Here is a 27,955-nt window from a genome sequence, read left to right on the forward strand (position 1 = left end):
ATGACAAAGAAGCAAAACACTGTTAAGAGACTTACTATGGAATTGTAAAACATGAATGCCATTTGCAAATAATTAAAAAAAAAATAACAAGGATTGTGTCAATAAGCAATATACTGAGTGTGGCTGGGCGTGGTGGCTCTTGCCTGTAATCCCAACACTTTGGAAGGCCGAGGTGGGTGGATTGCTTGAGGCCAAGAGTTCGAGAGACTAGCCTGGCCAACACGGAGAAACGTTGTCTCTACTAAAAATACAAAAATTACACGGGCATGGTGATGCATGCCTGTCATCCCAGCTACTCGGGAGGCTGAGGCACAAGAATCACTTGAATCTGAAAGAGGCTACAGTGAGCCAAGAATGTGCTACTGCACTCCAGCCTGTGCAACAGAGTAAGACTGTCTCAAAAAAAAGAATATACTGAGTGTGAGATTAAAATACCATAAAATATAGACAATGTGTTAGTGTACCTTTTGTTTATGAGACCTTTTTTAAAAAAAGAAATATGTTCTTTGGGAGGCTGAGGTGGGCGGATCACTTTGAGACCAGCCTGGCCAACATGGAGAAACCCCATCTCTACTAAAAATGCAAAATTAGCTGGGCATGGTGGCAGGCACCTGTATTCCCAGCTACTCAGGAGGCTGAGGCAGGAGAATCACCTGAACCCGGGAGGTGGAGGTTGCAGTGAGTTGAGATCACACCGTTGCACTCCAGCCTGGGCAACAAGAGCAAAACCCTGTCTCACAAAAAAAACGTTGACAGAAAACATTAACAAGGTACAATGACTCAAGCAAACACAATCTCTGTCATTTCCCTTTATATATTTGTGCATATTTGAGCCACCAAGTGGATTATAAGCTGTTGATGGTACTGATAAGGATACACAAAATGTTTTCATCACCTTTCTTAGTCTGACTTTAAGGTCGAAATATTTATATAGTGGGAATGCTACCATGAAAATATTTGAAGGCATAATGCCTAAGCCTCTTTTTTGTTCAATGTGTTTATGTATTTATTCATTTAAGTATCAAGATATTCAATGCTGACTATAATTGTTCTTGGGCATGGATAGTTATTTTTAATCATAATGTAAATATGCAAGAACATTAATAATAATAAGTAAGTTGCAACCACATCAAAATGATGATTATTTCTAAACATCCTCCTATCTAAAGATTGCATCTTCTGGGTATACACAAACATTTTAATCATGGTCCCCCATTCTAAATGTCAAGACTTTTAAGACTTTATCAAAGGCCTAAGAAAAAATGATTTTCGATAGAAAATAACATATGAAACTGTCACATAAGGTTATTTCTATTGAGATCTTCTTTCTGGCAACAAATACACAAGAATATTCTACTCTAGAATGCCCCCATGGGATTCCAGAAGGCCAGATGGACAATTGTCCAATATGTACTGAAACATTTATCTGCTGTTTTTTGTACTTAAAACTTTACTCTTATATTTTATGCATGGTCTATGAAATGCTAAAATAAAGGAAAGACAATGAACCTCCTAACCTTTACCCCCTCTGGCTTTGGGTGTATTCAAGGAAGTTTCTAGAAAGGTGGTTTACTTTAACTCTGCATTAAAAAATGTTGAACAGAGATGACAGTGAGGTTAGTGAGCATTTCCCATTAATTTTAAATGTTAGAGTTAAATACTTTACCAGAACTTTTAGTCTACAGGTTTATAATTTCACATTTCTTCAAAAACAGGCAATTTGTTAGTATCATGAACATAAGTCAGACTGAAAATTTCAACTAAAATGTCAAAATAGCTCAGAAATTTTCTTTTCTTTCTTTTTTAAAATATTAATCTGACATGTAATTAGACCTTCAGCCTGAGACATTAGAATTTTTATCTCAACTTACATAATATTTCTTCTTAAAGGGAAAGCAATTCATAAACTTTTTCTTCAAGGTCTTTCTCACCTCTTTATTATGACAGCGTGATTGTCCTGCTAAGGGAGATAATTAACTGCAACTTCATTAGCATCTACAAAGACAAGCTTCCTCATTAGAAGTGAAGAAGAAAAGGGCATGATATAATTTAATTAACATAGCATCAATTCCTAGCCAAATTTGAAGCACAGATTTTGTAGGTATTTTTACATCAGATTCAGATTCATCTACATTTCTTTCTTGTTTGTGTATGTGTATGTTTGTGTGGATTTTTGTTTTGTTTTGTTGCTTTATATTTTAGAATTCTTAAGGAGCATCTTGGGGAACAGGAAGTTTCCATCTCATTAATTGTGGACTCAGTGGAAGAAGGTGACTTGGGAAATTACTCCTGTTATGTTGAAAATGGAAATGGACGTCGACACGCTAGTGTTCTCCTTCATAAACGGGGTGAGTGTAACCTTCTAAGCTTGAGTGATCAACTGAATGTATGATGGGAGAAAAATCATTGAGAACCAAGAAACAAATTAAATTTTGTTTTTCTCCACAAAGTTATCCTAAATAAAAGAATCATATTTGCATTAGAGCCACCAAGGCAAACAGCACAGTGCATGGGCAAGTAACTCAGTCTCTAAAATCAAATTTGGATTCCTTGCTCTTCGTTAATATCAACTGTATAACTTAGGGCAAAGCATTTAACTTCCCTAAGCTCTAGTTTTCTGATATATACAATGGGGGAAATAATAGTATCGACTCCTCAGTATGTTGTAAGAATAAAATAAGACAAAAATGTGAAGAGCTAGACAGAGCCTATACAAGGAAAGTTGTCGAATGCTATTTATTATTATTAGAAATAGATATTAGGGGCCAGGCGCAGTGGCTCATGCCTGTAATCCCAGCACTTTGGAAGGCCAAAGCAGGTAGATCACTTGGGGTTAGGAGTTCAAGACCAGCCTGGCCAACATTCCAACATTGTGGCCGGTATTCTCTAGTAAAAATACAAATATTAGCCGGTGGTAATGGTGTGAGCCTATAATCCCAGCTACTAGGAAGGCTGAGGCAGGAGAATCACTTGAGTCTGGGAGGTGGAGGTTACAGTGAGCTGAGATTGCGCCACTGCACTCCAGTCTGGGTGACAGAGTGAGACCCTGTTTCAAAAAAAACCCAAAAAAACAAAAAAAGAAAAGAAATAGATACTAGGTTCTTAAAAATAATAATAATAAAAAAAACCTAAATGGTTTTAAGTCAAAGATTGTGTTTCTTAGTGGAAGTTTGCTCCTTTAGTACAAGAACTGTCTGGTGAATTCCCCACTGCAATATTTTTTGGCATGTTCTTTCTGCCTCAGATAACTTTTATATGTGTAACATCCTCCCATGATGAATAATAATGCATTTTTAAGTAAGATAGGTTGTGGGTGAGTTTAATATCTGGGGCCTCTATAGAACCCCATCACCTTTTGGATAGGCTTAAATGCATTTAAATGTATATTGAATTGTTTAAAATAAGAGACAACTGTAAAATGTGAGCCATACCTGTTAGTAAAATTATTTATGTATATTACAAGAGAAAACCATATTTTTCTACATTATGCTAAGTTAAAACTTTCTACTCTGTGGAACAAGCTCACTTGATGTTCACTTACTCAGCAAATTTACAACGATTTTAATTTCAAAGCCCGTGTTTAATCCTAGACTCTTTGAGGTTTGAAAAGAAAGAGAACATTGAAGGCTGTTCCTGTACTTTATTGGGCAATAGATTCCCTTTGAATAATATTACTGAATGCTATTAAAATAGACACCTCTGTTGTCAAGGTGACTATGATACTAAAATAGTCTACTTTTTAGGGATGTGAGTCAAGAGGAAAGGTATGCAGCAGATAGCAATATGATTGTTTCTTTCTATAGTTTAGTACATGGCCAATGAAGGAAGGGATTTTAGTAGAAATGTCATACACATACAAGGACAGAAATAGCTTCTCATAGTTAAAAGCAACTTAAGTGTTGTGTAATGGAACTTCTTATCCTACCATATCATCTTCTGAAGTGATCTATCAGCTTATAATGGATCACATTCCCTCTCAAGGAAGCCCATTTTATCTTTAGAAAAATCTGTTAGAAAGCATTTCCATTTCACTGTCTGTCTACCCATTGACCCTAGTTCTGTACTTTTAATGATTCTTCGCCAGGACAGCCCTTCAAATGTTTGATGACAGTCACCATGAGCCTCTGGACCTTTACTTCACTAGTTTCAGCCAGCAGTCACCATAAGCTGCTGAACTTTTACTTCACTAGATACAGCCTCTTTAGCTTCTTTTACTCATTCTTCACTTGTATTAGTGAAATACTTTCACCATTCTGGTCACTCCATTGAATGTGCTATAATTAAAGGGTTTGAATTATTTCTCAAAAATGGAGTTAGGGGAGAGAAGATATAGGGCACATAAAAATGTGTGGACTTGGACAACATATATTTCCTTTTGGGGCAAGGGGTAATAGTTAAGTAGGAATCGAAGGAGAAGCGGGGGGAAATGAATTGTATCTAAGGATAAAACTATTAAAGCTCTGGTTTTGCAGAGAGGCACACAGCCAAGAAGGGATCAAACAACCTCCAGGCTATTTTTAGCATATGTAGCTTAAGGTTAAGTTGCCCAAAGCTATGAAACCTTCCATTTCCAGAAAAACTAAATTGAGAATCAAGAAAATTATTTGAAATTTTTTCCAGTAATATTTGATTCCCTAAACGTGAAAAAAAAAATGTGGTCAATGTTAGAGTATTCTTCAATACTTAAGTCTTTTGGTATGTTTTTCAAATATGCATTTATGCCAACAGAATTTTATTTTTTTTTTTTGAGATGGAGTTTCGCTGTTGTTACCCAGGTTGGAGTGCAATGGCGCAATCTCGGCTCACCGCAACCTTCACCTCCTGGGTTCAAGCAATTCTCCTGCCTCAGCCTCCCGAGTAGTTGGGACTAGAGGCATGCACCACCATGCCCAGCTAATTTTTGTATTTTTAGTAGAGACGGGGTTTCACCACGTTGACCAGGATGGTCTCGATCTCTTGACCTCTTGATCCACCCGCCTCGGCCTCCCAAAGTGCTGGGATTATAGGTGTGAGCCACTGTGCCCGGCCCAGAATTTTATTCTTAAGAAATAAAAGCATTAACAAGCCAAAAGAAAAAAAGTCCTTCCAAGACCTGTACTCCAAAAGTTCCTCTTAAATTGAATGTAGCCTTCCTTCTAAGGGAGCTGCAGCAAATGAGTTATCAATTCACAAAGAAACCAATGGGTGCAAATTCCTGCTCTTGAGGGATTCATGATTATGTGGAATGATCTATCCCCCTCATCTTGGTGGGAAAAAAAGGGCTTTCATTCACATATGACATAACCTGAACTTCACCAGCCCTGCAAGGTTCAGGAGAACAGGACACAGCATGTAAGAACTGATAGGTTTAGGACTTTGATCATAGAGTCCCTAAAAAGTCAAATGTCTTTCATGCTAGCAATGATGTAATTATCAGGTGGGTTGCTATATTACTCAGAATACTAAGGCTTAGATAAGGAACTGGGAGGCTTCACTATTAATTATATTTTTCTGCCATTGACTCATAATATCCTTAACTTACAAGCCTTCAAAGCCTTCCCTTTTAAAACCTCCCTAGAGAGACATGTTCAAACATTTGTTGAATACTGATCTTGTACACCACAAGCTGTCATTGCTTCTGACAGGGAAACCTTCCAGGACATTCCTTTGCCGAAGTTATCTAAGCAATTTTTCCTTCACTGTTACCTTTTGTTCAGTATCATTGACATAATAAAATGATTTCAGAGCCCTCCAATGAATGGTATGGATTCTTTGAAACATTGCTCCCTTGTATCAAATGTGTCTTCCTTAATGCCAAGGGGTTACTATAATAAATAATTCAGCTATCTTTGAGCTAGGCTATGTTCTGGGTCAGCCTTTTATCTTCATAAAAGAATCATAATTCCATGAAAGCTTGCTAAAAATCTACCAAGAATTTGACCATAGAAAAACCTTTTTTGAGAATATTCAAAGTTGCCAATTCCTACAGCCAGGAAAGGTACTAGGATCATCAGAATCTCACTGGACATGCAATATAGATATATTTCACTTACTTTTCAGAGCACTAGAATATGCAGGGAGACAAGGACAGAGAATGAAAGGGCAAGACCCATGTGCCATATTGGTTTATGATTGCCCTGCTCCTTACTCTTCACTCCTGCCAGAGCTTCTATTCAGTCTTCTTTGCTAGTCCCTGGCCTGGCAAGCTTGAGCATTAGATCCTGACTTCAAAAATAATCAAAGTTAAGCATTGACAAATTAGATACTGAGTTATTTCTTCTTGTTATTGCCCGTACTTGATTGAATTCCATGTCTGAGTCTCTGAATCTTTTACCCAGATACACTTTCTGATTGCTACTGCCTGTCTCAACATGCACTGAACACTGACATTCAGTTTTCCTCCAAAGCTCTGATCTTTCCTTTTCACTCCATTTTTTACATTTTCCATTTTTCTGACACAAACGATACTACAGGTAGATACCTAGCAGCTGTGCTCTGACCTCAGGCCTAGACATTCTTGTACCCATCAGGCTGTCTCAGATTCCTTATTCACTCTCTGTGGCTTCTGTCTACACTTTCATTCTGAATGACCTCACAGTGTAGACATGTTTAATATCTTCATGGTTAAGGGCATGGACTTAGGAGTAAGGCTGGCTGTGCTCAAAACCCAACTCTGTTCTTACTAGCTGTGCTGTCTGGGGCAAATAGCCTGATCACTTTGAGACTCAAATTTCTCTCCTATAAAATGGGAATAACAATAAGATCTCTCACATAGAGCAGCTGTGAGGATTCAATGAACTCATATGTGTAAATACTTATCACAATGTCTAGCACATACTTAGCACCCCAAAAATGTTAACAAGCTATTACAAGATTTCCTTGCTCTAATTATGTGATACTCTGGGTAATGAAGGATGCAGCAACTGTGTGTTCTATTAAAAACCCCCTCAGTTCTAATTCATCTTTCATTAAAATCATCAGCTTTAGCTCCAGCAATTTTGTTCCATCAATTCTAAATTTGACTTTATAATAGATTTACTTTGGTTTGAATGTACTGTCCTAAAGAATAATGTTGATTATTTATTCATGCATTTAATGATGACTAAGAACCTACTATGTGCCTGGCACTGTGCTAGCCAAAGTTACAGGCATGAAAATTAAAAATAAATGAACAGGAAATAAGGACCAATATAATTTGGAATGCCATCAACTACTTTTTAAATTACACTGATATTAAACATTCCTAATGTATGATTGTGCTTTCCTAGTGAATGTTTCACTTTGTCACATTGGGGATGTTCATTTGCAATCCTGCTCTGAAGGGTTATGTTTACTTATATGGATTACAATAATATGGCAATTCATTAATCAAAAATAAGTTTGGGAACCAGCATAGTATCTATCTGAGAGACTCAGCACTACTTAATAATGATAAACATCTAGGTTTTCTTTATTTCCCATCTAACCCATTTTATTTCTTATGTGTACTCTCTTTATGTCTTCAAAGAATGTAATCAATAGAAATTAGACCTGCTCAATAAACTCCCTAGACCTAAAAATACCTTTAGTAATGTAATTAAGTGCACATGATTTAGGATGCATTGTTTTAAAGCCAAATGAATTTAAACCCAGTGGACTCCTTTAACCCTTCTTGTAATGAATCACCTTGTGACATGTGCCCCATCCTTGTTAGTATTTGCCTAGTGAATTTGTTTACTGAGAGTTACCGTTAGATCATAGGAAGATGCAAACTTTTTGGGGGGCTGGCCGTTTGACACCTTTGACCATTGATTTCAGAATATGTTAAAGTCAAACCTCGCTCAGAAATAAAAATATCCTACCTCTCTGTTGGTATGGCAGCATTTCCCTAGAAAGATAAGGACCCATTAAAAGCTGAGTTGATGTCGAGGGTACTTTTACTGAGTCTTAGCTTATGAAGTGCCAAAATATTAAGGAATTTTAGTAATGTTGCTGTAGCATCTCTACATAAGAGCCAACAAGTTCGACAAATTCTCTCCTTGGATAAGATTTGACATTTTGTAGTCAAAATTTTCTTCTGTCCTTTAGCATTTTTTTTTTTTTGGCCTCGCTTCTCATTTGTGTAAGACATCTAAATAGTTGACTCCAATGTTGTATTTTTTCTTGTTAACTAATGCCAAAACAAATAACCAAATATTGGAGACTATTATGAATGCCAGTTGCACAAATGGTCCAATATTAATGATTTTGTACTTCTGCATTCACTTCTTTTATTATTATTTATGTTTATTTTTACAGACAAGGTCTCACTCTGTTGCCCAGGCTAGAGTGCAGTGGTGTGATCATGGCTCACTGCAACCTTGAATTCCTGGGCTCAAGCAATCCTCTGGCCTCAGCCTCCCATGTTACTAGGGCTACAGGTGTATGCCACTACACCCAGCTATAAAAAAAATGTAGAGACAGGGTCTCCCTATATTTCCCAGGCTGGTCTTGAACTCCGGGGCTTAAGTGATCCCTTTGTCTCACTCTCCCAAAGTGGTGGGATTACAGGCATGAACCACTGCCCAACTCCCTGTGTGCTTCTTAATACGGATATTCCAACAAGGCTATTGATTGCTGCCAAAGTTGCAGACATGACTATTAACCACTTCGGCTGACTATTTCCTTAGACACAGAATATCTTATTTAAATGAGATTAACCCCAAGTTATTTTTTGCCTCAACTGTGAAATGTTTTGAAGGCCTTTTGATCCTAGTTTTTGCTAATCACTTATAATATAGAGGTATGTTATGTAACATTGTTTGGGCTTTTAGCCATTTTCGTCACACAGTTTTCTTCTCTGTGAACAAGAATAACCAAGTAGCATCTTTGTTAGAAAAGAAAAGGACCATTGTCTGCTGATGATTAACTTTTTTCTCAATTAATAAATGACAAGAGGGTGATCCTAGACAAAACCAAAGTCAAGGGCCAAGAATAATAAACTCTTTAGTCTTTAATCATTCCTCTTGATCATTCATGTGAGTCAAGCTCTTAAATATTTAATTATAAATGGTTATAGTCACTGGAAGTCCTTTTTTGCTTTGCTGAGTTTTACACTTGTTTTCTTAACTGTTAAATTCTTGATACAGATCTTTAACTTGTATTTCTCTCTTATATGATTCAAAGTTCCAAACCCACTTAGTAAATGTGATGAATGGGCTGATTAAATGTATTCTGAGTGATCTAAACCTTGTCTAGAGCAAAGTTTCTCAATCTTGTCACTACTGACATTTTGGGCTGAATAATTCTTTGTTGTTGTGGGGGTTTTCCTGTGCATTGTAGATCATTTAGCAGCATTCTTGGCCTCTACCCACTAGATGTCAATAGTACCTTCCTCAGTTATGAAAACCAAAAATGTCTCCAGCCATTGCCAGATGTCCCCAGAGGTCAAAATCGCTCCTGGTTGACAACCACTGCTCTATAGTATAGGTATCAAAAACTCGATCCCTTCCTGGAAATGATTTCAACACTCAAGCCGCTCAATGTACCAAAATTCAAAATAGAAGGACAAGTATTTTAATCTTGAAAACCTTCCAAGATTATACCAAATGTGACTTCAAGGTCAACAGAATGGCTATTCTTATACCTTAGGAATTGACTAAAGTTAGGTTACTTGTGTTTCCATGCTTAGATAGTCAACTAAAAGCCCCTAGACCAGTGCTTCACAAACTTTACAGTATGTACAAATCACCCAGCAACTTTGTTAACAAGCAATTCATTAGTCTAGGGTAGGACTCAAGATTAGAATTTCAATCATGTTCCTTATTGATGCTGCCACTATTGATCTATGGACCACAGCTGGCATACCAAAGTCCTTGCCTAGACAATAGATTTTTCTAATTAACTTGGTAACCTCTAATAGGTAAAGAGAAACTAGTTGTCTTGAACTCACTGTTTCCATGAAAAAGAAATGAAATCTGAGTAGAGCCAGTCAGCAGGACTATTTTTAATTAATTCCCTCATTCTTTTTACATGGTCAACACCTTTGAACCTATTTGAACAGTGGTTCATTGCCCTCACACTCTACTCTTAATGGGGTTACTTGCTTCACCTATTCAACGAATCATGCTATGTAACATATTTGCTACTCAGAGAGATGTCTGAGAGAGCATTTTAATCAAGTATTAAAATAATTAACCTCTTAAATGAAAAGACCCCTCACTGGTGGAACCATTTCCTATATATCTCATTTTTCAAAAGGAAATACACTTAGTAATGTCTCAATGACATATATATGGAAATACATATAGGTTTTAGCCAATGCAAATAGGTTGAATTTCTATTTTGAACACTTACTTGTATTTAGCTAACTCTCAATTAAGTGTGGTAAGAAAGGATGGACATGGTATGTTAATTGAACTGCCACGTATTATTGGTCAATGATATGCCTCAAAAGCAGTAAAGAAAGAAAGAGAGAGAGAGAAGAAAAAGAAAGAAGAAAGGAAAGAAGAAAGAAAAGAAAAGAAAGAAAGAAAGAGAAAGAAAGAAAGAGAAAAAGAAGAAAGAAAGAAAGAAAGAAAAAGAAAAGAAAGAAGGAAGGGAAGGAAGGAGAGAAGGAAGGAGGGAGGGAGGGAAGGAAGGAAGGGAGGGCAGTTGGGCAGGCCAGGTGCAGTGGCTCACACCTGTAATCCCAGCACTTTGGGAGGCCGAGGTGGGTGGATCATGAGGTCAAGAGCTCGAGACCATCCTGGGCAACATGGTGAAACCCCGTCGCTACTAAAAATACAAAAATTAGCTGGGCATGGTGGCACGTGCCTATAATCCCAGCTATTCAGGAGGGTGAGGCAGAAGAATCACTTGAACTCAGGAGGCAGAAGTTGCAGTAAGCTGAGATCATGCCACTGAACTCCAGCCTGGGGACAGAGCAAGGCTCTGTCAGAGAGAGAGAGAGAGAGAGAGAAAGAGAGAGAGAGAGGAAGGAAGGAGGAAAGAAAGGGAGAGAGAGAAAGAAAAAAGAAAGAAAGAAAGAAGAAAGAAAGAAAGCAAGAAAGAAGGAAGGAAAGAGAAAGAGAGAGAAGAAAGAAAGAAAGAAGAAAGAAAGAAGGAAAGAAAGAAAGAAAGAGAAAGAAAGAAGGAAAGAAAGAAAAGAAAGACCACAGAAACATAGACTGGTTAAAACCATCTCTACGAGTTCAAACGTTTAATTCATGTTAACAGACATCTGTGTAGCATCTAACAGAGGCTATAAAACAAAAGTATGTTTACAGATGAAGAAACTAAACTAGTTTGTGAATAGTCAACTGTAGACAATGGATTTGAATACTGCGAATTTTTATGTGACTACTGAGTTACCAGTGGCAGCAGTCTACCCAAGTGAGGGCAGGAGGAGTTCATTGGAACTTATATCTATGTATTGAAAAATGATAAACAGGCAGTTTAGAAAAAATAATTAAGTTTAAAACATTTGCAGAAAGCTCACAGAAATCATCTAGCACACAGCAAAATTCCACTTGTTTGATCAGAGATTCCAAACAAGATAGTATATTCCTAGCCACCACCTACCAACAACCACTCACTCCTTCTCAGAACCACCTTCATTTTTCATTATTTCTGTGTCAACACAACCAGTTGATTGGCAATGCTTCGTATACTACTCCAAATCTCACTTCATTGCAGGCTGTTTGAAAGAGATAATTTATATAATGCTGTTGTATGAAAAGGCAATAAATCATTCCAATTCAACAAATATGTATTGAATGCCAGCTGTGGGTAAAGCACTGGGTTAGGCATCCTTACTAGTTGACTCAACTGCTGCCAGAAGGAAGTCTACCACTATTCTGGAGCATTAAAACAGCATTGTTGGGAAGAGGGAGATAGCTGTGCACTTTTATGGCTGCAAATTCCTGCGTTTGGTAGAGAAATGGCACAACTGGGTCATAAAATGCAAGGTATAACTTTTGATAAGAAGTTCCTGTATGTCAAACTTTGACAACCAGGTCAGTAAAGTGAGAAATTAGACATGACACATAAAAAAATGCTAACTATTATCTCAGGTCATATAGTAGGAAAAAAAGTGTTGATTTCCAATAAATTACCATGATAACTTGTATTAGATTTTAGTGTTGAGAATTACATTTTCGATCTGTGGGAAATATATTAACTTTTTGTCTCTAATTTTAGGGCACATGTTCTATTTTTAGCATGTGTTCTATGAAAAATAATATATTGGGAGGCTGATTTGGGTAAATTAAAAGTGGATATTTAAATGCTATAAAAATAGAATTCATTTTTAATTCAAAAAAAAAATCCCATAGTATATTCAGGAAAGCACACAAAGGTCATTTTTAAAACCACCTCCAAATTGTTAACTGAAACAGGATATGAATGAGAATTGACTGAAAAGTGAGAAATTCTGAACTGTGAGGAAAAAATAGAAAGTTAGTTGAGAGTATTTTGTTTTTGACTCTTTGGCTTTGTGTGACCTAGAGCCAGTCTCTTTGTGTCATTGTTCTTTAGTTTTAATATTAGTAATCTAATTGCCCCTGAGCCCCACTGTGGGAATCTTGAAAGAACATATATGATACTGAGTGACTAATAATATATATTAGACCATTTGCCAGATTTTACAGATTCTCTGAGTTGTTAGACATTGTGCCTCATTTTGCCAGTTTTGAAAGTGAAATGTGGTGCTTGCTCTTCCTAGGAATTTTCTTATGGCTTAAGTGTTTGAAAAGTTGACTCAGATCTTTAGATGGCAAGTTCCTGTAACTGCAAAGTAGAAATTACAATTTTTTATGATATGCAACTGCAGTTCAAAGTACTGACTTATAATGGTTGCCAAATTCATGCAAACTAAAGTGGAAGAGGCCATTTTCAAAACCTGAAAAGATTAAACATACATTGCCTGACTTAAATGAGTTTAGAATTGTAATTCTACTCTGTTTGTAATATAAAATGAATATGACTTAAAAATTTATTTATACCGCGCCACAATTTCAGGATAATGACTCACAACTTCTTGGGTACATTTCTATTTCTCTCCAAACAAACAAATGTGTCTATAACATTTAAATACCTTAAAGTTGAAAGCAGCGTAAAGAAATACACAAAAGATACCACAATAAAATTCTATTTGGTTAGGCTTCTTGAGTAGACTGCTGCCACTGGCAATTCAGCAGTCACATAAAAATTGGCAGTATTAAAATACATTAAATACATTTTCTTCTTTTGGCTGTTCACATACTAGTTTAGTTTCTTCATTTGTAAAACAATGCAATTAGTCAAAATGAAATTTGAAATTTTTACCTCCTCTAAATTCAGATGATTGACTCCACATTTTATGTGAATATTCATAAACTGTTGCCAAAACTGATTATTATTTATGAAGAGAAAAGCTCCACAATGTTGTTAAAAAAATTTCTGTTAGACTTGCCTTGCTGAACCAGGCATCTTTAAATGATAATTGCATAAACAGATAGGCAAATAAATAAATAATTAGGCTAAAGTGGTTACCAAGGGAACTCAGCAGAACATAGCTTGCAAACCACATTGGACAAACTCCATTCCAAACTGTCCAGAATAAAAGGCAAAATATAAGCTATTTTGTAGTATTAGTATTAAAAACCGTAGATCAATTGTTAAAGCTACAGAAAACCTAATACATTAGAAAGAGATGTATTAAACAATTTAGTGAAGTATTAACAGTGATCTTTAATTTCTTATCATTCTTATGCATTTTTCAAATTCTTTACTAAAAGCATGTTTTATAGAGTCAGAAGAAAAGTGAGAAAAAATAAATCTATTATGGTATAGCTACTGAATATTTTTGAAAATGCTTACAGGAATCCTACCATTACTCCCTGCTATAAAATCAAGTTATTTACACATGTTTCAAGTATATTGAAATCTATTTGCTTGAATATATACTCTTGCTCTTACTTTGTCTATATCATAAAACAACATTTTTGGGAACACCTTTACTTCTACATTATTTTCTCAAGCCACTGATAAATTTCATACAGAGAAAATCAATACAAGGGTGAGATAATAAGGTGGTGCCCTATTCTGTGTGAGAGCCATGTTATTGCTATTGTGGTAAAAGATAATTCATTATTGAGGACAAGCCCTTCATGAATCCCAGTGCAGAGGTCACATGTGAGCCACAGACTTCAAGTTTGTCATGGTTTAAGGAACCATTTACTGTTCCCTTTAGATGTGGCAAATAATGGTAGGGTCTCCTATTGGTAGCTCCCAAAACATGCTCATGTTTTCATAGATTGTAATGGGGGAGAATTTTTTTTTTTTAAGGTTAATAGAGTCTTGAAAGCACCTATTTACAAAATGAGAAAGAAAGGCAAATCTACCACTATTTTCTTCAGGATGTTTATGAATTCAGAAGTGTTCATAAACATTCGACATAGAGAAGAAATATATTCTTCTGTTATTCCCATTGGGGAAAATGAGCCAGCATATGGTTTTTGCTTTAGTACTCTGTAACTCTGGAATCACCAAGATTTTGAATGAGACTTGTCTGAAGAGATAAACTATTACCAACAAATTTTGCCACACACATTTTATTCTAATGCTTTCAATAGGTCAGAAATACATTAAACCCCTAAAGAAAGAATATTAAAATAATATAAAATTCTGAAGTTTATTAATGCATCCCATTTGTATATTGCAATACAATCAGTTTATATGTGTGCACAATGTTTTCTAAATGTATTTCTGTCAGTTAAATATACTATAAATCATCATACTATATTTGTTTAGAAGAGTTCAATATTTCTATAGAAAACATGGCTTCTTCTATTGGTTATCTAGGCAGTCCAGATGTTCTGGGGTCTTTGGCAAATCCAAAGCATTCCCAACGGAAGACCAAATTGTTCTAACTGTGACAATATATCCTCTTGAGGAAAATTGCTTTCAGGATAAACACTGAATCGCTTAACAAGGAGTAAAATGGCAATGCCACCTTCACTCTGACAATTTTCTCTCGAGATGTTTTGTAACATTCCATCTGTGCCTGCCTATTTGTATGACACGTTAAGAAGGAAATTCCTAGTAGGGGGAAATCAATACTTTTCTAAGGTATTTTCTTTTAGGCATCAGTGAAGTTTGGCACCTTGATATGCAATAGCCCTGTCTTCTAAGCCGGTCACCTGAAGCCCTTTTTGTTCTTTGTTATAATAGCATCTTCCTTCTTTGTTTGTCTTCTCCCCATCATACTTAATCTTATGAGATCTGAGATAAAGGAAACCCCATCTGAATACTTTGTACATGTATGTGTGTGCAAACACACATAATGGTCTGTGTACATCTCACATTATCATCTTTAGATAGAAATATTTCCAACACTGCCTTTATAATCTAAGGGGGAAAAGTTTTCTGCAATAAAGCTCTGTCTGTGTTAGTAACTTCACTGTATACATTTTGAAAATATATGGCACTATCTCCCAAGAGAGAATCATTGTCCTATTGTTCTGATCTAACTTTGCAAAACCTGTTTTAATGGGTTCCATGAATCCTCAAACAAATATTTATTGAAAAAGTACATGCTATTTACTTTGAAAAGAAAAAAAAAAAGATAAACAACATATTCCAGCTGAGAAATCAAAGCATGAGATCGCCTACCTTCACCTATCACATCAGACATTCATTTTCCCAGTGCTCCAGACCAAACTACTTGCCCAAATCCTTTGCAGCTACTTCTGCATTGTGTCACTCAGTGTCTGACCCCTGTCTCTAACAGAAACACATACAAATACAGACATCCCAAATGAAATTTCTCATCTGGCTCATGATTATGATACGTATAATGTAGTATTTATTACACTTATATAAAAAGGTCTACACAGTGACACTTAAGTGTTCAGTAAATATCAGCTTTTATTTTTTTTTTATTAAATATCTGCTTACATGCCTGACTCTGAAACTAGACATGAGCGCCTTTAAGGCAAAAACATATTTCATCCATCGTTTTATCACTAGAACTCAATAGCACTGTACCTGGTACATAGAAGGCATTTATAAAACAAATAGAAATTGTATGAATTAGTGAGTGAGAAAAGTTGAATAGCAATATCAAAGATGTGAAGCAGCACGTGATTGATTTCCAAACGCCAAGTGAATACAACTTTCTTAGTTATGTAAGTCTATACAAGACTGTATTACCATTAAATTTGTGAATGAATAATAATTTTTAAATCTATACTATGAAGTTGATCATGTTTCCATATACTAAAAATTTATTCCCAACTTAATGGACTGAATATTAACACTATAATTATACCTTATCAGTTGCTTGAACTTTATGATACATTGACTAGAAAAATAGCTCACAGATACAGTCTTGGAATTTTAGAATAGAAACACATAAAACCTAGCCCTTTATTCAAAATTGGATTTGTTCTTAATCACCTTATCAGTCATTTATTTTAATTGAATACCTTTAATGTGTCACATAGTTAGCAAGGTATTTGGGATAATTCGTGAAAGATATAGACAAAATAGACAAAGTAAAAAAAAAGAAGACAACAAAAAACTTGTCCTGATGGAATTTAAATCCCAGTGGAAGACAAATAATAAACAATAATATACTTATCGAGAAGCAAATGAAATGTTATGCTGTATAGTGGTGAATATTATTTAAAAAATAAAGAGAAGTGGATGCAAGATGCAGCCACAAGTTTGTGACTTGGAATGAGTGGTCAGTGTATCCAATTGAGAAGGTGCTGCATGGGCAAAGACTTGAAGAGGGAGGCATGTAGAAATCTAGGGGAGATACTCTCCAGTCAGAGGGAAGCCAGAGCAAAGATCCTAACATAAAACCATTATTTATAATGTAAAACAATAAACAAAACTAATTCTGATATAATTCAATATAGTAAGTTACAAAAAAGGAACAGGAAATACATGTTCTAAAGAGGAAAAAAAAATCACTTTTAGTTGGAAAAGTTACATTAGAAGTGCGCATCCTAACCTTTCCTTGCAGGATTGGTTGGGTTTTGGTAAATGGAGAAGTTCTGGTTTGGAACAACCACAACAACAAAAAAAACCTCACATCAAATTTAATTTACATTGGAAGGATGATTATGGCTAAAGGTCAGTTAGCTGTTTCAATTAAAAGAATGAGGAGACTTAAATACCCATATAAGGGGTTTGTTCCATGGGCAATGTAAATCAGACTTTGTTCCACGGGCAATGTAAATCAGCTAAGAGATCCTGCAGAAAAGTCCAGGGTGAAGACATATTCTGGAAAGATGAAATTGAAGGCTTTGTGCAGATTAGCGTGCAGTAACTGTAAATAACAGAATTTTAATACAAGGGTAATCAACCCGAAATACACTCTATTTACAATAGCACTTGCAATTATTATCTTACAATTTGACCTTTTATTTAACTTTTTATTTTGGAATGCAAACTGCAGATATTACAGAAAATTATAAGAACTTTATAATAAATTTTCATATCTCTTCTCCACCTAGATTCACAAATTAATAACATTTGCCACATTTACCTTATCTGTCTTCCTACATATAGGTAGGTAAAAAGAGCTGCACTACATGTACACAGACACAATGTATTATTGCTAAATGACATGAGGGCAAATTGTAGACATTGTAACTAAATTCTTCAATGTGAATCTCCTAAAAACAAGAATTTTTTGTATAACCAAAATATATTTGTCAAATTCAGGAAAATTCAAAATTATAAAATGCCATTGCCAATGATATAGTCTACATTCGAATTTCAAAAATTGTCCCAGTATATACCCTTTCTCCCAGCGGGGAGGTGCTATGAGATGGTGTAAATATCCTGCCTCACCAAATTTTCAACCAATAATTTTAACGTCTGTTGATAATTTTTGCCTGAATCAATTATTATGATGGCTGAAAAATGGTAATTTCTAACTATATCATTCCTTTCATATTTACCAGTTGACAGTCTGCTCTTAGGTAGAGCTTTCCCTTCTTGTTGGTTTATTTGTAACTAATATGAACACATGGATTCCTGCTTTATATGATTACTGCCATTATTAATTTTAATTCCTCTTTTAAAACATACCACCTATGAATATTTCTTAATTCACAGAGAGAAAAACTAGCTTAACACCCTTCTTACCTAGTCGCAAGAGAAAAAAGCACATTCCAAGGGTAGGCTCTAGCACAATGTAAAGAGAATGTTACATTTTTTCTTCTAGCATTTTATTTTATTTTTCACTTTCAATAGTTCATTAACACATAACAATGAAGTTCCACGGACCTGTGGGATTTCACTTTAACTGGACTCTCATGATGGATCCTAGCCAACAACCATAGTTGCATTTTGACTGGCCAGTAAGTAGAAGTTAATTTGGTGCTTTGTCTAAAATCTCTTTCCAAATGGCAAGATATACTACTTTGGAGGTAATCTTTTGTCCAATTGTTTGGTCATACAGATTCAGCTGCTCCATTCAGAGACCATTTTTATTTTTATTATTATAATTTTGAGGGTTTATACCCTGAATTTCCAAAAAGGACTTTTGCAAGATCATAACTGTTATTCTTACATACTAGTTTGTACTTTCCCAAAACAGTTTCTTCTTTTACGTGAACAGCAGCTTGATTTGTTAGTGTGTTACCCCGCCCCACCAAAAATATAACTGCTTTTAAATTGCACTGATGTATTGTAGAATTGAGTTGAATATCTTTGTAGGCTGAGCATAATTATCCTCCTGCCAGGAACAAATGAGTTATACTGCTCCAGAGAAATAAATATGCATATGAATTTATGTGGATGGATAAATTCTTATAAGCTTTAGCTCTTTATAACACAATGAGAGAAAAGGAAATGTACTTGGTGAGGCTAATGAAAAAACTGGTATCATTATAGTGTCTGTCATACATTTTCCCCACAAACTTGCATTTTACTGCATATAAATCAGGGAAGAACACTTCAAAAGACTTTGTATAATGAATGAACGAACTTTAGGATAAACTACACAAAAGTAAGCCATCTAAAATCTTCAGTTATACTTCTGGCAAGATTATGTACATATATAGGCACACATACACACACATACACACAGATCAAATACAGATATTGACTAAAAACTGTAAGTGAAGAGTTCAAAAATGCATATGAACTTTTACTTATTTTGTTAAAATCTTTACCTTTTCAAAGATTTCTAGCAGAAAAAGTTTGCAAACCATAACGCCAGGTACAGACCAAGAAAAAAGCATAGTTTCCCATAGTATACTCGGTAATTGCAGCAAGATCAGTGTAAACCAAATGCATTTATTATTTGCAATGTAATTCAATATACTAAGAGATGGCGCACACTTTATTTTAATTAGCTGTTTCTTTTAAGGGGTTGCTTGCTCCCACTGTCTTGATAAGAAAATATTGTAGTCATTGCTCAAAACGCTTGTAGCAAATCTAGTTTTAAATTGAAACAATTTATTCCAAAAGCAGTCTACTACTGCAGCAATAATCAATGTGTTTTCTCTTAGCCTGTGCTGGAGCTTTTCAAGGACTATGGTTAATTGCCTGCAACTAAATGATTGCTGGTGCCCTTAAATGCAACTCTTTGGCACTTGTTCATTTGTTGTATTTAACCAAATGCCAGTTTTCCTTAGGTTTTGCCTAGCAATTTGGCTTTACAATTTTCAATATTCAGTCTCAGTCCCTTAAAAGGGGCAGAGTCTACCATTTTAACAAAATAACACAAAAGCTGAACCGATTTTAAAAGGTCTGCACTTTCTCCTTCTGTCCTCAGATGTTGAATTGTGCTGAAATGGAATCTTTTTACTTTTTAAATGCTGCCACTCCAGGCAACTTGAACTAGAGCTGAAAACAGATCACATTTCAAAGGAAAAATGACATTTGCTGGGGCAACACCATTCACATTGCAATGTAAAGATAAAATACAGCAGTAGGCCCAAATGATTTCTCTTAACTGTGACAGAATTTAATCCTTAGTAATTTTGTATAACCCAATGGATAAGCAGTAATAGGTAGTGCATGTATTAATGAATCCATCTGGCTTGGAGCAAAAGAATACAGAGGCTAAATCTGATGCACTATTTTCTTTGAGAGAGTTTACATATGCTATATAAACCAAGTGACTTACTTAAATGGAAAAAAATTAACTTGCACACATGTATAATGTGTAGGCATGTATATTACACTCCTGCATAGAAATAATGTAGTAACTGAGGAGCAGGCACTGTGCACCATGGGGAAAGACACATTTACGTTTTGTTCCTGACCTCTTTATAAGGACATTATCAGAACACCATGCTTCTGCAATGTAATACTACAGAAGTCTCTGGGGAAAAGTCTGAGATGCTCTCAGAATCGCAGGATAAATTAGCTCCTTATAAATTCTGTTTCTTTGGACTTGTTTTTTGGTATTCCTATTATTAGTAAATGACTATCTATGGCCCAGAAGAATTATTCTTGCTTGTTGCTCATTCTCTAAGCATATATAACTTTTCACATGTTTGTGCCCTAAAGGAGTTTTTCAGGTGACACAAGACTGTTTCTGTAATGGCAAAGCTGCATCACCCCTGCTCTCTTTTTTTTATTAGATTTTAAACAAAGCTGTTGATTGGCTAAGTAGCATATTCTAAGCAACGTATATCATTTTTGGAATGGCTCATGACATCTAGCAATGGGAGTAACTCATGTTTGGGTAATTACTTTGCTAAAAATAAGAAGGGCTTATTTTCATACAATTTTTCTCTAATTTATATGTATTCAATTTCTCAAAATTAAAAAGTATATAGAGACCAGTATTATAAATACCTTCTGGAGAAAATGAGAGTTCTGTTTATTGGGTTAATCAGATTATGTTTCAGGCAAAGGTTTTTTGTTATTTCCAAAGCTACTTGACTATATATGAGCACTTAGGTCACGCCACATGCCCACGCCCTGTGTAGTACCTCCAGATGCAAAAGATTTGCTTGGGAGCACCATAAAAGAATCACTCTGCCTCAGTGCTTATCTACAGCAGAGCAGCTTTCCTGACTCCCAGCTTTCTTCCCATACTTCTTCCTGCATAGGCCTTTGGTTAGAGCTTATGTTTTTCTTTTAAAAAATCACAATTTTAAAACATTGAAATATGATTAACATAATATAAAGCATGTAGCTCTAAGTGTTTGGCTAAATGACTTCTGACAAATACAAACACTTGTGTATCCACACCAAAACCTATTTCTGTTACCCCAGAAAGTTTCCTCTTGCCCCATTCCAGTAAATTTTCCCTTCACTCATCACCAAAGAATCTATTTTCTGATTTATGTCAATATGGATTATGTTGGTCTGTTCTTGAGCATAACTTCAATAGAATCATACAGTAGTAGTAAGTAGTATTTTGTGTCTGACTTCCTTTTCCTAACATAATTTTGTGAGAGTCATGCATGTTTTGTCTATCAGTAGTTTATTACTTTTATTGCTGAGTATATTCTATCGTATGAACATACAATATTTTGTTCAACATTTCCTGTTAATGGGACATTTAGGTTGTTTCTATTTATGGCTGCTGTGAATAAATAAGACTACTCTGAGCATTCTCATACAACTCTTCTTGCAGATATCTGCTTATATTTCTCTTGGACAAATACCTAGGAGTGGAATTGCTATTGATATAGTAGATTTATATTTAATTTTATTAGAAATTACCCCAAATTTTACAATGTGGTAATATCATTGGGTACTCTCACTAGCAATGTTTAGGAATGGAAGCTAAGTGTTCTTGATTATTTTTCCATTTCTTTTTTTATGCAAGAAATTTTTGAGTGGTAAATTCCAAGTGTTTAATATACTAAATTAGGACATCTTAAAAGAAGCCATTGTCTAAATGCTTATTTCTCACATTATATCCAGTATATTTAAAATTGTATTTTTCTGATGCATAAATCACCCTGTGGGCATAAGTTAGAATTTTACACAGGCTTCTGTGTATGGTGGAGTTTATTATCTTGAGTGAACAAGACCCAATCTATCCCCACAGCGTTAGCCACTCACCTTTCTGTTCGTATAATAGTGGGAAACCATTATACTGAGGAGCCTTTTGTATTTCATTACTGGTACTTTTGTAGTACTGTCTTGTGTGGTTCTTCCCAATGTTAATCAGATAAGCTGCTGGAGGTATTTTTCGGTGTTTCACACTTCTTACGAATTTACTTAGGCTTGAAAATATTTGATCTCACTTTATTTTTTATTTCTTAAATGCATATAGTTCAATCATTTTAAATAAGATTTTCTTTGATTTCCCATTTAATTTTAATAATTACAGAAAAATACACTTGATTAAACAGTAGTTAATATGTTTTTTATTAAACTACAGAATTAGAAATCAAGGGCTAGATAATAGGAAATATGAATGAGGATTTTTTTATTATTTTTGAGATAGAGTCTTGTTCTGTTGCCCAGGCTGGAGTGCAGTGGCTTGATCTCGGCTCACTGCAACCTCCGCCTCCTGGGTTCAAGCGATTCTCCTGCCTCGGCCTACCAAGTAGCTGGGATTACAGGTGCCCACCACCACGCCTAGCTAATTTTGTATTTTTAGTAGAGATGGGGTTTCACCATGTTGGCCGGCTGGTCTGAAACTCCTGACCTCAGGTGATCCATCTGCCTTGGCCTCCCAAAGTGCTGGGATTACAGGTGTCAGCCACTGTGCCCGGCCTGAGGATTTTTTTTTTCTGTAATTATTACAGGAAGAGTAACATCACATGCAAACACACACATACACAGTGTTCTTGTGAGAAGATGATGTCCATGCTTTTCAGATTATTTCTCACTCAAACTACACCAGTCCCATCATGATTTCACCCCATTTGTGAGAACTCAGGAGTGATTTTGTAATCTGAGGATACTTGTTACCGGCAAAACCATGGATTATTTTAAAGTCCTCAGTCTAAGCTTACAATGACTGTGTTATGAAATTAGATAGTTTATTGGTGGATTCTGAATTACAGAATGGAGAACAACATTATTTTACAGCTTTAATTTTAGAAATGTTTATATTTAATTGTAATTAAGGAAACTAGTGCTTTTCAAGGTAGTTGTCAACTGCAGGGAATGATGACTACCCATCAGTAACAACATTTGGGCTATGATGATTAAGGACAACACTTAGTTAAAGTGAGTTTCAAAATCTGTGCATGATGGCTTACTATTTAAATAGCAGTATTCTTATTTTTGTTACAATGTCCATGGCTCTAAAGAATGAAAGGATAAAAAAATATTTTACCCCCAAGTTTTCCTAAGTTTTGCTCTAATGTAGATATTGATAGAAAAAGGAGAACTTGTATATAGTGAGTGTCAAGAAAATTACTTTTTATGGATAGAATGTAGTAACATGCCTGGTAAAAGGGAAAGCAGATTAAAATTTAAAGAACTAAATGGCTGAATGAAAATAAAACACCACCAACATATTCATATACTATCCCATCCACTGGGAGGCCTACTTCTTAAAGCCAAAAAGCTTTCAGCCTCCAACATTATGGTAGACCACCTTGGTACTTCTTAAGCCCCAAAAGCATTCAGCCTGCAAGATTAGGGTAGATCACCTTGGTACCACTCTATTCAGAGAGATATAGCACAGGAGCCATTGATCCTGGCAGGAGTCAGCAGACAGCATTCATTAGTCTTCCTAACATTCTATGCAACAATCCACAGTGCTCTACTGGAACTGTGCTGTTTGACCCCTCACCTCCCTTTGGCCCCCAGCCCTCAGGTGACAGCTCAAGTGAGAGGGATCAAGATTCGCATTGGGAGAGGGCAAATGTCATCCTGGCTTAAAAACTTCATATCCACAGGAACCAATATTTATTTTATCAACCCCATAAGCATAGCTTCCAGGATCTCTCCAAGGAATATATTTATATAAGAGAGTTATGACACTCTGGTAAGCTCAATATTATAGTTTCCAATCAGATGTTTACAATTCTCTTAGTCCAAATGCAAGCTACCAACCAAGGTTCATTTTTACCACAAGCAATGTTGCTTAGCAACTTAGTTATCACATACCACCTTATCTAGTTACCGAGGAAACAAAGCTAGAAAGTTATCAAAAGATCAAATTCTCATGCAAAAAGAAAAGGGGTTGTGTTAACGCATTACCCACATCTGATCTCATCCCGGAAAATGTGAAATCAAATTGAATTTAATTTATGATTTTGGATGTGAATACTATATAATTCCCCATTGTGTTTTATTTTTCTTTCTAGAGCTAATGTACACAGTGGAACTTGCTGGAGGGCTTGGTGCCATCCTCTTGCTGCTTGTATGTTTGGTGACCATCTACAAGTGTTACAAGATAGAAATCATGCTCTTCTACAGGAATCATTTTGGAGCTGAAGAGTTGGATGGAGGTAGGATGTTATCTTTTTTATTGTTCTTTCTAAATGTTCAAATGTGTTTCCTGTCTTTGTTTTATTGAGGGGAAAATATGTTACCTGCATAATCACTGGCAGCAGCTCATATTCTTTCAATGCTCAGTTTGTAAATTTCTCTTTTGTGCAGAAATACATGTGTGATGCTTTAGAGCCAATACTGTAGGTATTTTCCTCTAAAAGTTGTAAAGCAACACCTACCCATTGTAGAACTGTATTCCAAACTACACTTAACAAATTACAAACACTGATTGCAATGCCATCAGTGTTCATTTTCTCTCACCTTGTAATCAAGACTGAAAGGCCAGTTTTAATTTTTCGTAGGTAAGGAGCCTCGCTTTAATGGTGTTTTCTAGCCCAGTAGTTTGAAGTGAATCTCAATTTGTTCCTGTTTAGACTGATCAGTTATAATAAACTGTACTGTTTTTTAAATTCATCAAGCAGTCTTCAATCTTGTTTATTTAGCTATATTTAAGTAGGCTAATTTTTATTCCTAGTGTAGACCAACAGAAAAATGCACAAGCACATTGATTTCATAATAATGCATGTAATATTTTTACACTAAGTGAAAAAATAAATATTGTTTTGTGGAAATCATAATTAGTATTTGCTTCTGATCATCAATGAATATGTATACAATCTAAGAGGAATTTGGAGTCCTTAAAATTGAGCTCCCTAAACTGCACATTAGACTTTGTTTATTTTCCTTTTTGCTCATTTTTCAAAAACATAAGATAAAGCAGCAATATGGGAAGCATATGCAAACTGACAATGAATAGTACAGATGACAAAGGTTTCTTCACCATTTTTTTGGTTTATTTTTGAGGTGGAGTTTCACTCTTGTTGCCCAAGCTGGAGTGCAATGGTGCAATCTCAGCTCACTGCAATCTGTGTCTCCCAGTTTCAAGCAATTCTCCTCCCTCTGCCTCCATAGTAGCTAGGATTACAAGCGCCCACCACCACACCCAGCTAATTTTTCATATTTTTAGTGGAAACGGGGTTTCTCCATGTTAGTCAGACTAATCTTTAACTCCTGACCTCAGGTGATCCACCGCCTCGTCCTCCCAAAGTGCATGAGCCACCACACCTGCCCTCATATTTATATACTGTTTTTTCAGTGATTGTCAGTTTTGCACTAAATGGTACAAAGGAAAATGAGGCAATTGCCTATGTTGCCATGTTTCCAGGGCCCTCTGGAATAATAAATCCACAAGCAAAACTGTAGTTTTGTAGATCGTAAAGAGAAGTGGTTTATTCAGAATGCCTAACACTCCTCTCAGTTCACTCTTCTCTCCTTCCCATTAGGATGAAGTCTGAGCTGCAGCAAAACTATTTTTTCCTTAAGTTTTAAATTGCCAATTTGCCTATTTGTTTTTAACTTTCTTGCCTATTGATACAAATTATCATTATTATTTTTCCTGCTGCTTTAAGGAAATATAAGGACATTGTCATTGTCAGAACTACTGTTGAATGGGTACGAAGCATAGTGCTAGGCATTCTTAAAGTCATTCTTGCTAAACCTCACAAACATGCTGAGGTCAATATTACAATCTCCATTTTACTGATAAGGCAACTGAGACTTTCGGAGTTTAATAACTTATTCAAGAAGATAACACAAATATTACTGTAAGTGGCCAAGATGGGATTTGAAAATAAGTCTATTCCCAAAGCCCTTATCTCATTGGACACTCTCTATTATTTTTATTTTTTTATTTTAGTATGTTCGGTATAATCTAAAAATCTGCTGTTGTTTGCACAATTAGTACAGTACACAGTATTTGAAACAGCAGATCATCTAAACACGTATCCCCTTTTCTATTAACTCTGTTTTGAATATGTTTATTTTGTGTTTTCAATGATATGAATGATTTTACCAAACCATCAATTTCTAGGGCAGTAATCTGTCATTTTCTGAATGTAGAAAATGGTGGAATATAATGAAAAAAGCACAAATCATATACTTTGATTTTGATTTTTGGTGATTCGAAGTCTCTTTTAGTGAGTCCTGCTAATTGTAAACACTTCAGTGACTGACTTGGATAGCCTTACCAGATTTCATGGCTATTCTGAAGCTGCTGGGTCCTCGGTTTTTTAAAAAGGGTTTTAAGTAAGAAAACAAAGCAGACAAACACTAACAAACAGTATTCTAACAGATGAGAAGATTCTCTCAGAAAGCCAATTTAGTTAATAAATGCTTAGCAATTCTTAGAACTTGCCTCTAGGGCCATCTTAAGCACAATTGGGGGTCTATTAGGGCTTTTCTTGAAATTCCACTGAAAATACACTAGACCCAAAGAAAACCAAGATAACAGACTTGTCACCTGGATAATGTCAGTGTACAAGTTATTTCCCTAAAAGGAGGGAAAAAAGCAAAGACTGTCAAGGCAGTGATTGTTCATATGGTTTTATGGGAAGAAATTATTACTAGAACTGCGATCACATGTTCAGCCTCCCTGTATTAAAGCACACCTGTTCCTGCTGAAATGGTGGACAGGGGCCCACTCTTAACTCCTGTCTCCTGCTGCATCTCACTTAACCTCTAGAACTTCCAGAAACACTTTTATCAGAACCACACAACAGTACTAATAATTATACAGCAAGTTTAAAATCTGTATCTTAACAAAAGTTAGATGTGCATAAACGCAACTTTCTTTAATTCTCTATTGCTTTAAAACCATTCAACTTGGCTCTCGAGTTCCTATTTCTACTGAGAAAAAACTCATAACCTTGCTACTTGAAGATTACTCATTCACTTCTGGTTTGGAACTCAGCTTCTTGTGGGTTAACACTCAGTTGAAAATTGGGATATTCCATTTCCCTTCTTCTCTTTTACTCTTGTTTAAACCTGTTTTTAGGGAACTCATGTATAGCTCTCTGGCAAAGGAGAAAGTTACCTGGTGCATATGCCATCCCTTCCTCACTTGAGATACTACCACCTGGTCTTTGGACACATTGAGCACTGGCTGCTCAAGGCCAAGATCCTTGTCATGGCCTCCCGTCAAAAGTTTCATACACTTGCCCAGATGTTTCTCCCTTGGGAATTTCAGACATTCTTATCTGTATTTCTAGTCTCGTTAGCTCTGCTACACATATACCCACCTTCCCACTTAAAAAAAAAAAATAGTAATCACCTTCTTTATCCTTTGCCTCTTTAATATATAGTCTCCATGCTGAGTGCAGGATTTCTCTATAAAGTTTACAGTTTCCCAAGATTATCCTTGGGAAACTTGACACAAATCCTCACTCTTCTCCGATTCTTCCTCAAACCCTAGAAGTTCTGTTATCCTCTTCTCCTCTCTGGGCCCCTGAGGGCCCCTTCTCAGAAACCCATGCAGGCTCTAAACTTTATTCATAGCCCCTTAGAGCCTCCCAAACATGCTTTCATGGTCAAATAATTATCTATTCTTCCAATAGTGAAAAACTTCTCTGACATAATCAAATCCCATGCTTCCAAGCTCTGCAAGCCTTTTCCTCTTTCAAAGCAGAGATGGCTATCAAACAAAACCCAAGTCTTTGTAAATTTTTGTCTTGGCTTTTAAAAAGTATAATTTAGAGTCAAACCTAAGCAATACCTTCTTTATTCTTGGCTACTATATTTACCTTACCTGAAAGGATAATTCATAAAATACTTTTGG

General features: G+C 35.7%; 1 protein-coding gene across 1 annotated transcript in view; it reads left to right on the forward strand.

Annotated features, from left to right (window-relative positions):
- The window catches only part of IL1RAPL1 (interleukin 1 receptor accessory protein like 1), a 1,311,893-nt gene that overhangs the window by 1,274,495 nt on the left and 9,443 nt on the right, over positions 1–27,955 (forward strand). The window contains exons 8-9 of the mRNA XM_032285796.1: positions 2,203–2,348; positions 24,156–24,299. Coding sequence (XP_032141687.1) covers positions 2,203–2,348; positions 24,156–24,299 — 290 coding nt within the window. The remainder of the gene's footprint in view (positions 1–2,202; positions 2,349–24,155; positions 24,300–27,955) is intronic.

Source organism: Sapajus apella, unplaced genomic scaffold (assembly GCF_009761245.1).
Source record: "Sapajus apella isolate SASKATOON/1434 unplaced genomic scaffold, GSC_monkey_1.0 scaffold17, whole genome shotgun sequence".
In the NCBI taxonomy this organism is placed as follows: domain Eukaryota; kingdom Metazoa; phylum Chordata; class Mammalia; order Primates; family Cebidae; genus Sapajus; species Sapajus apella.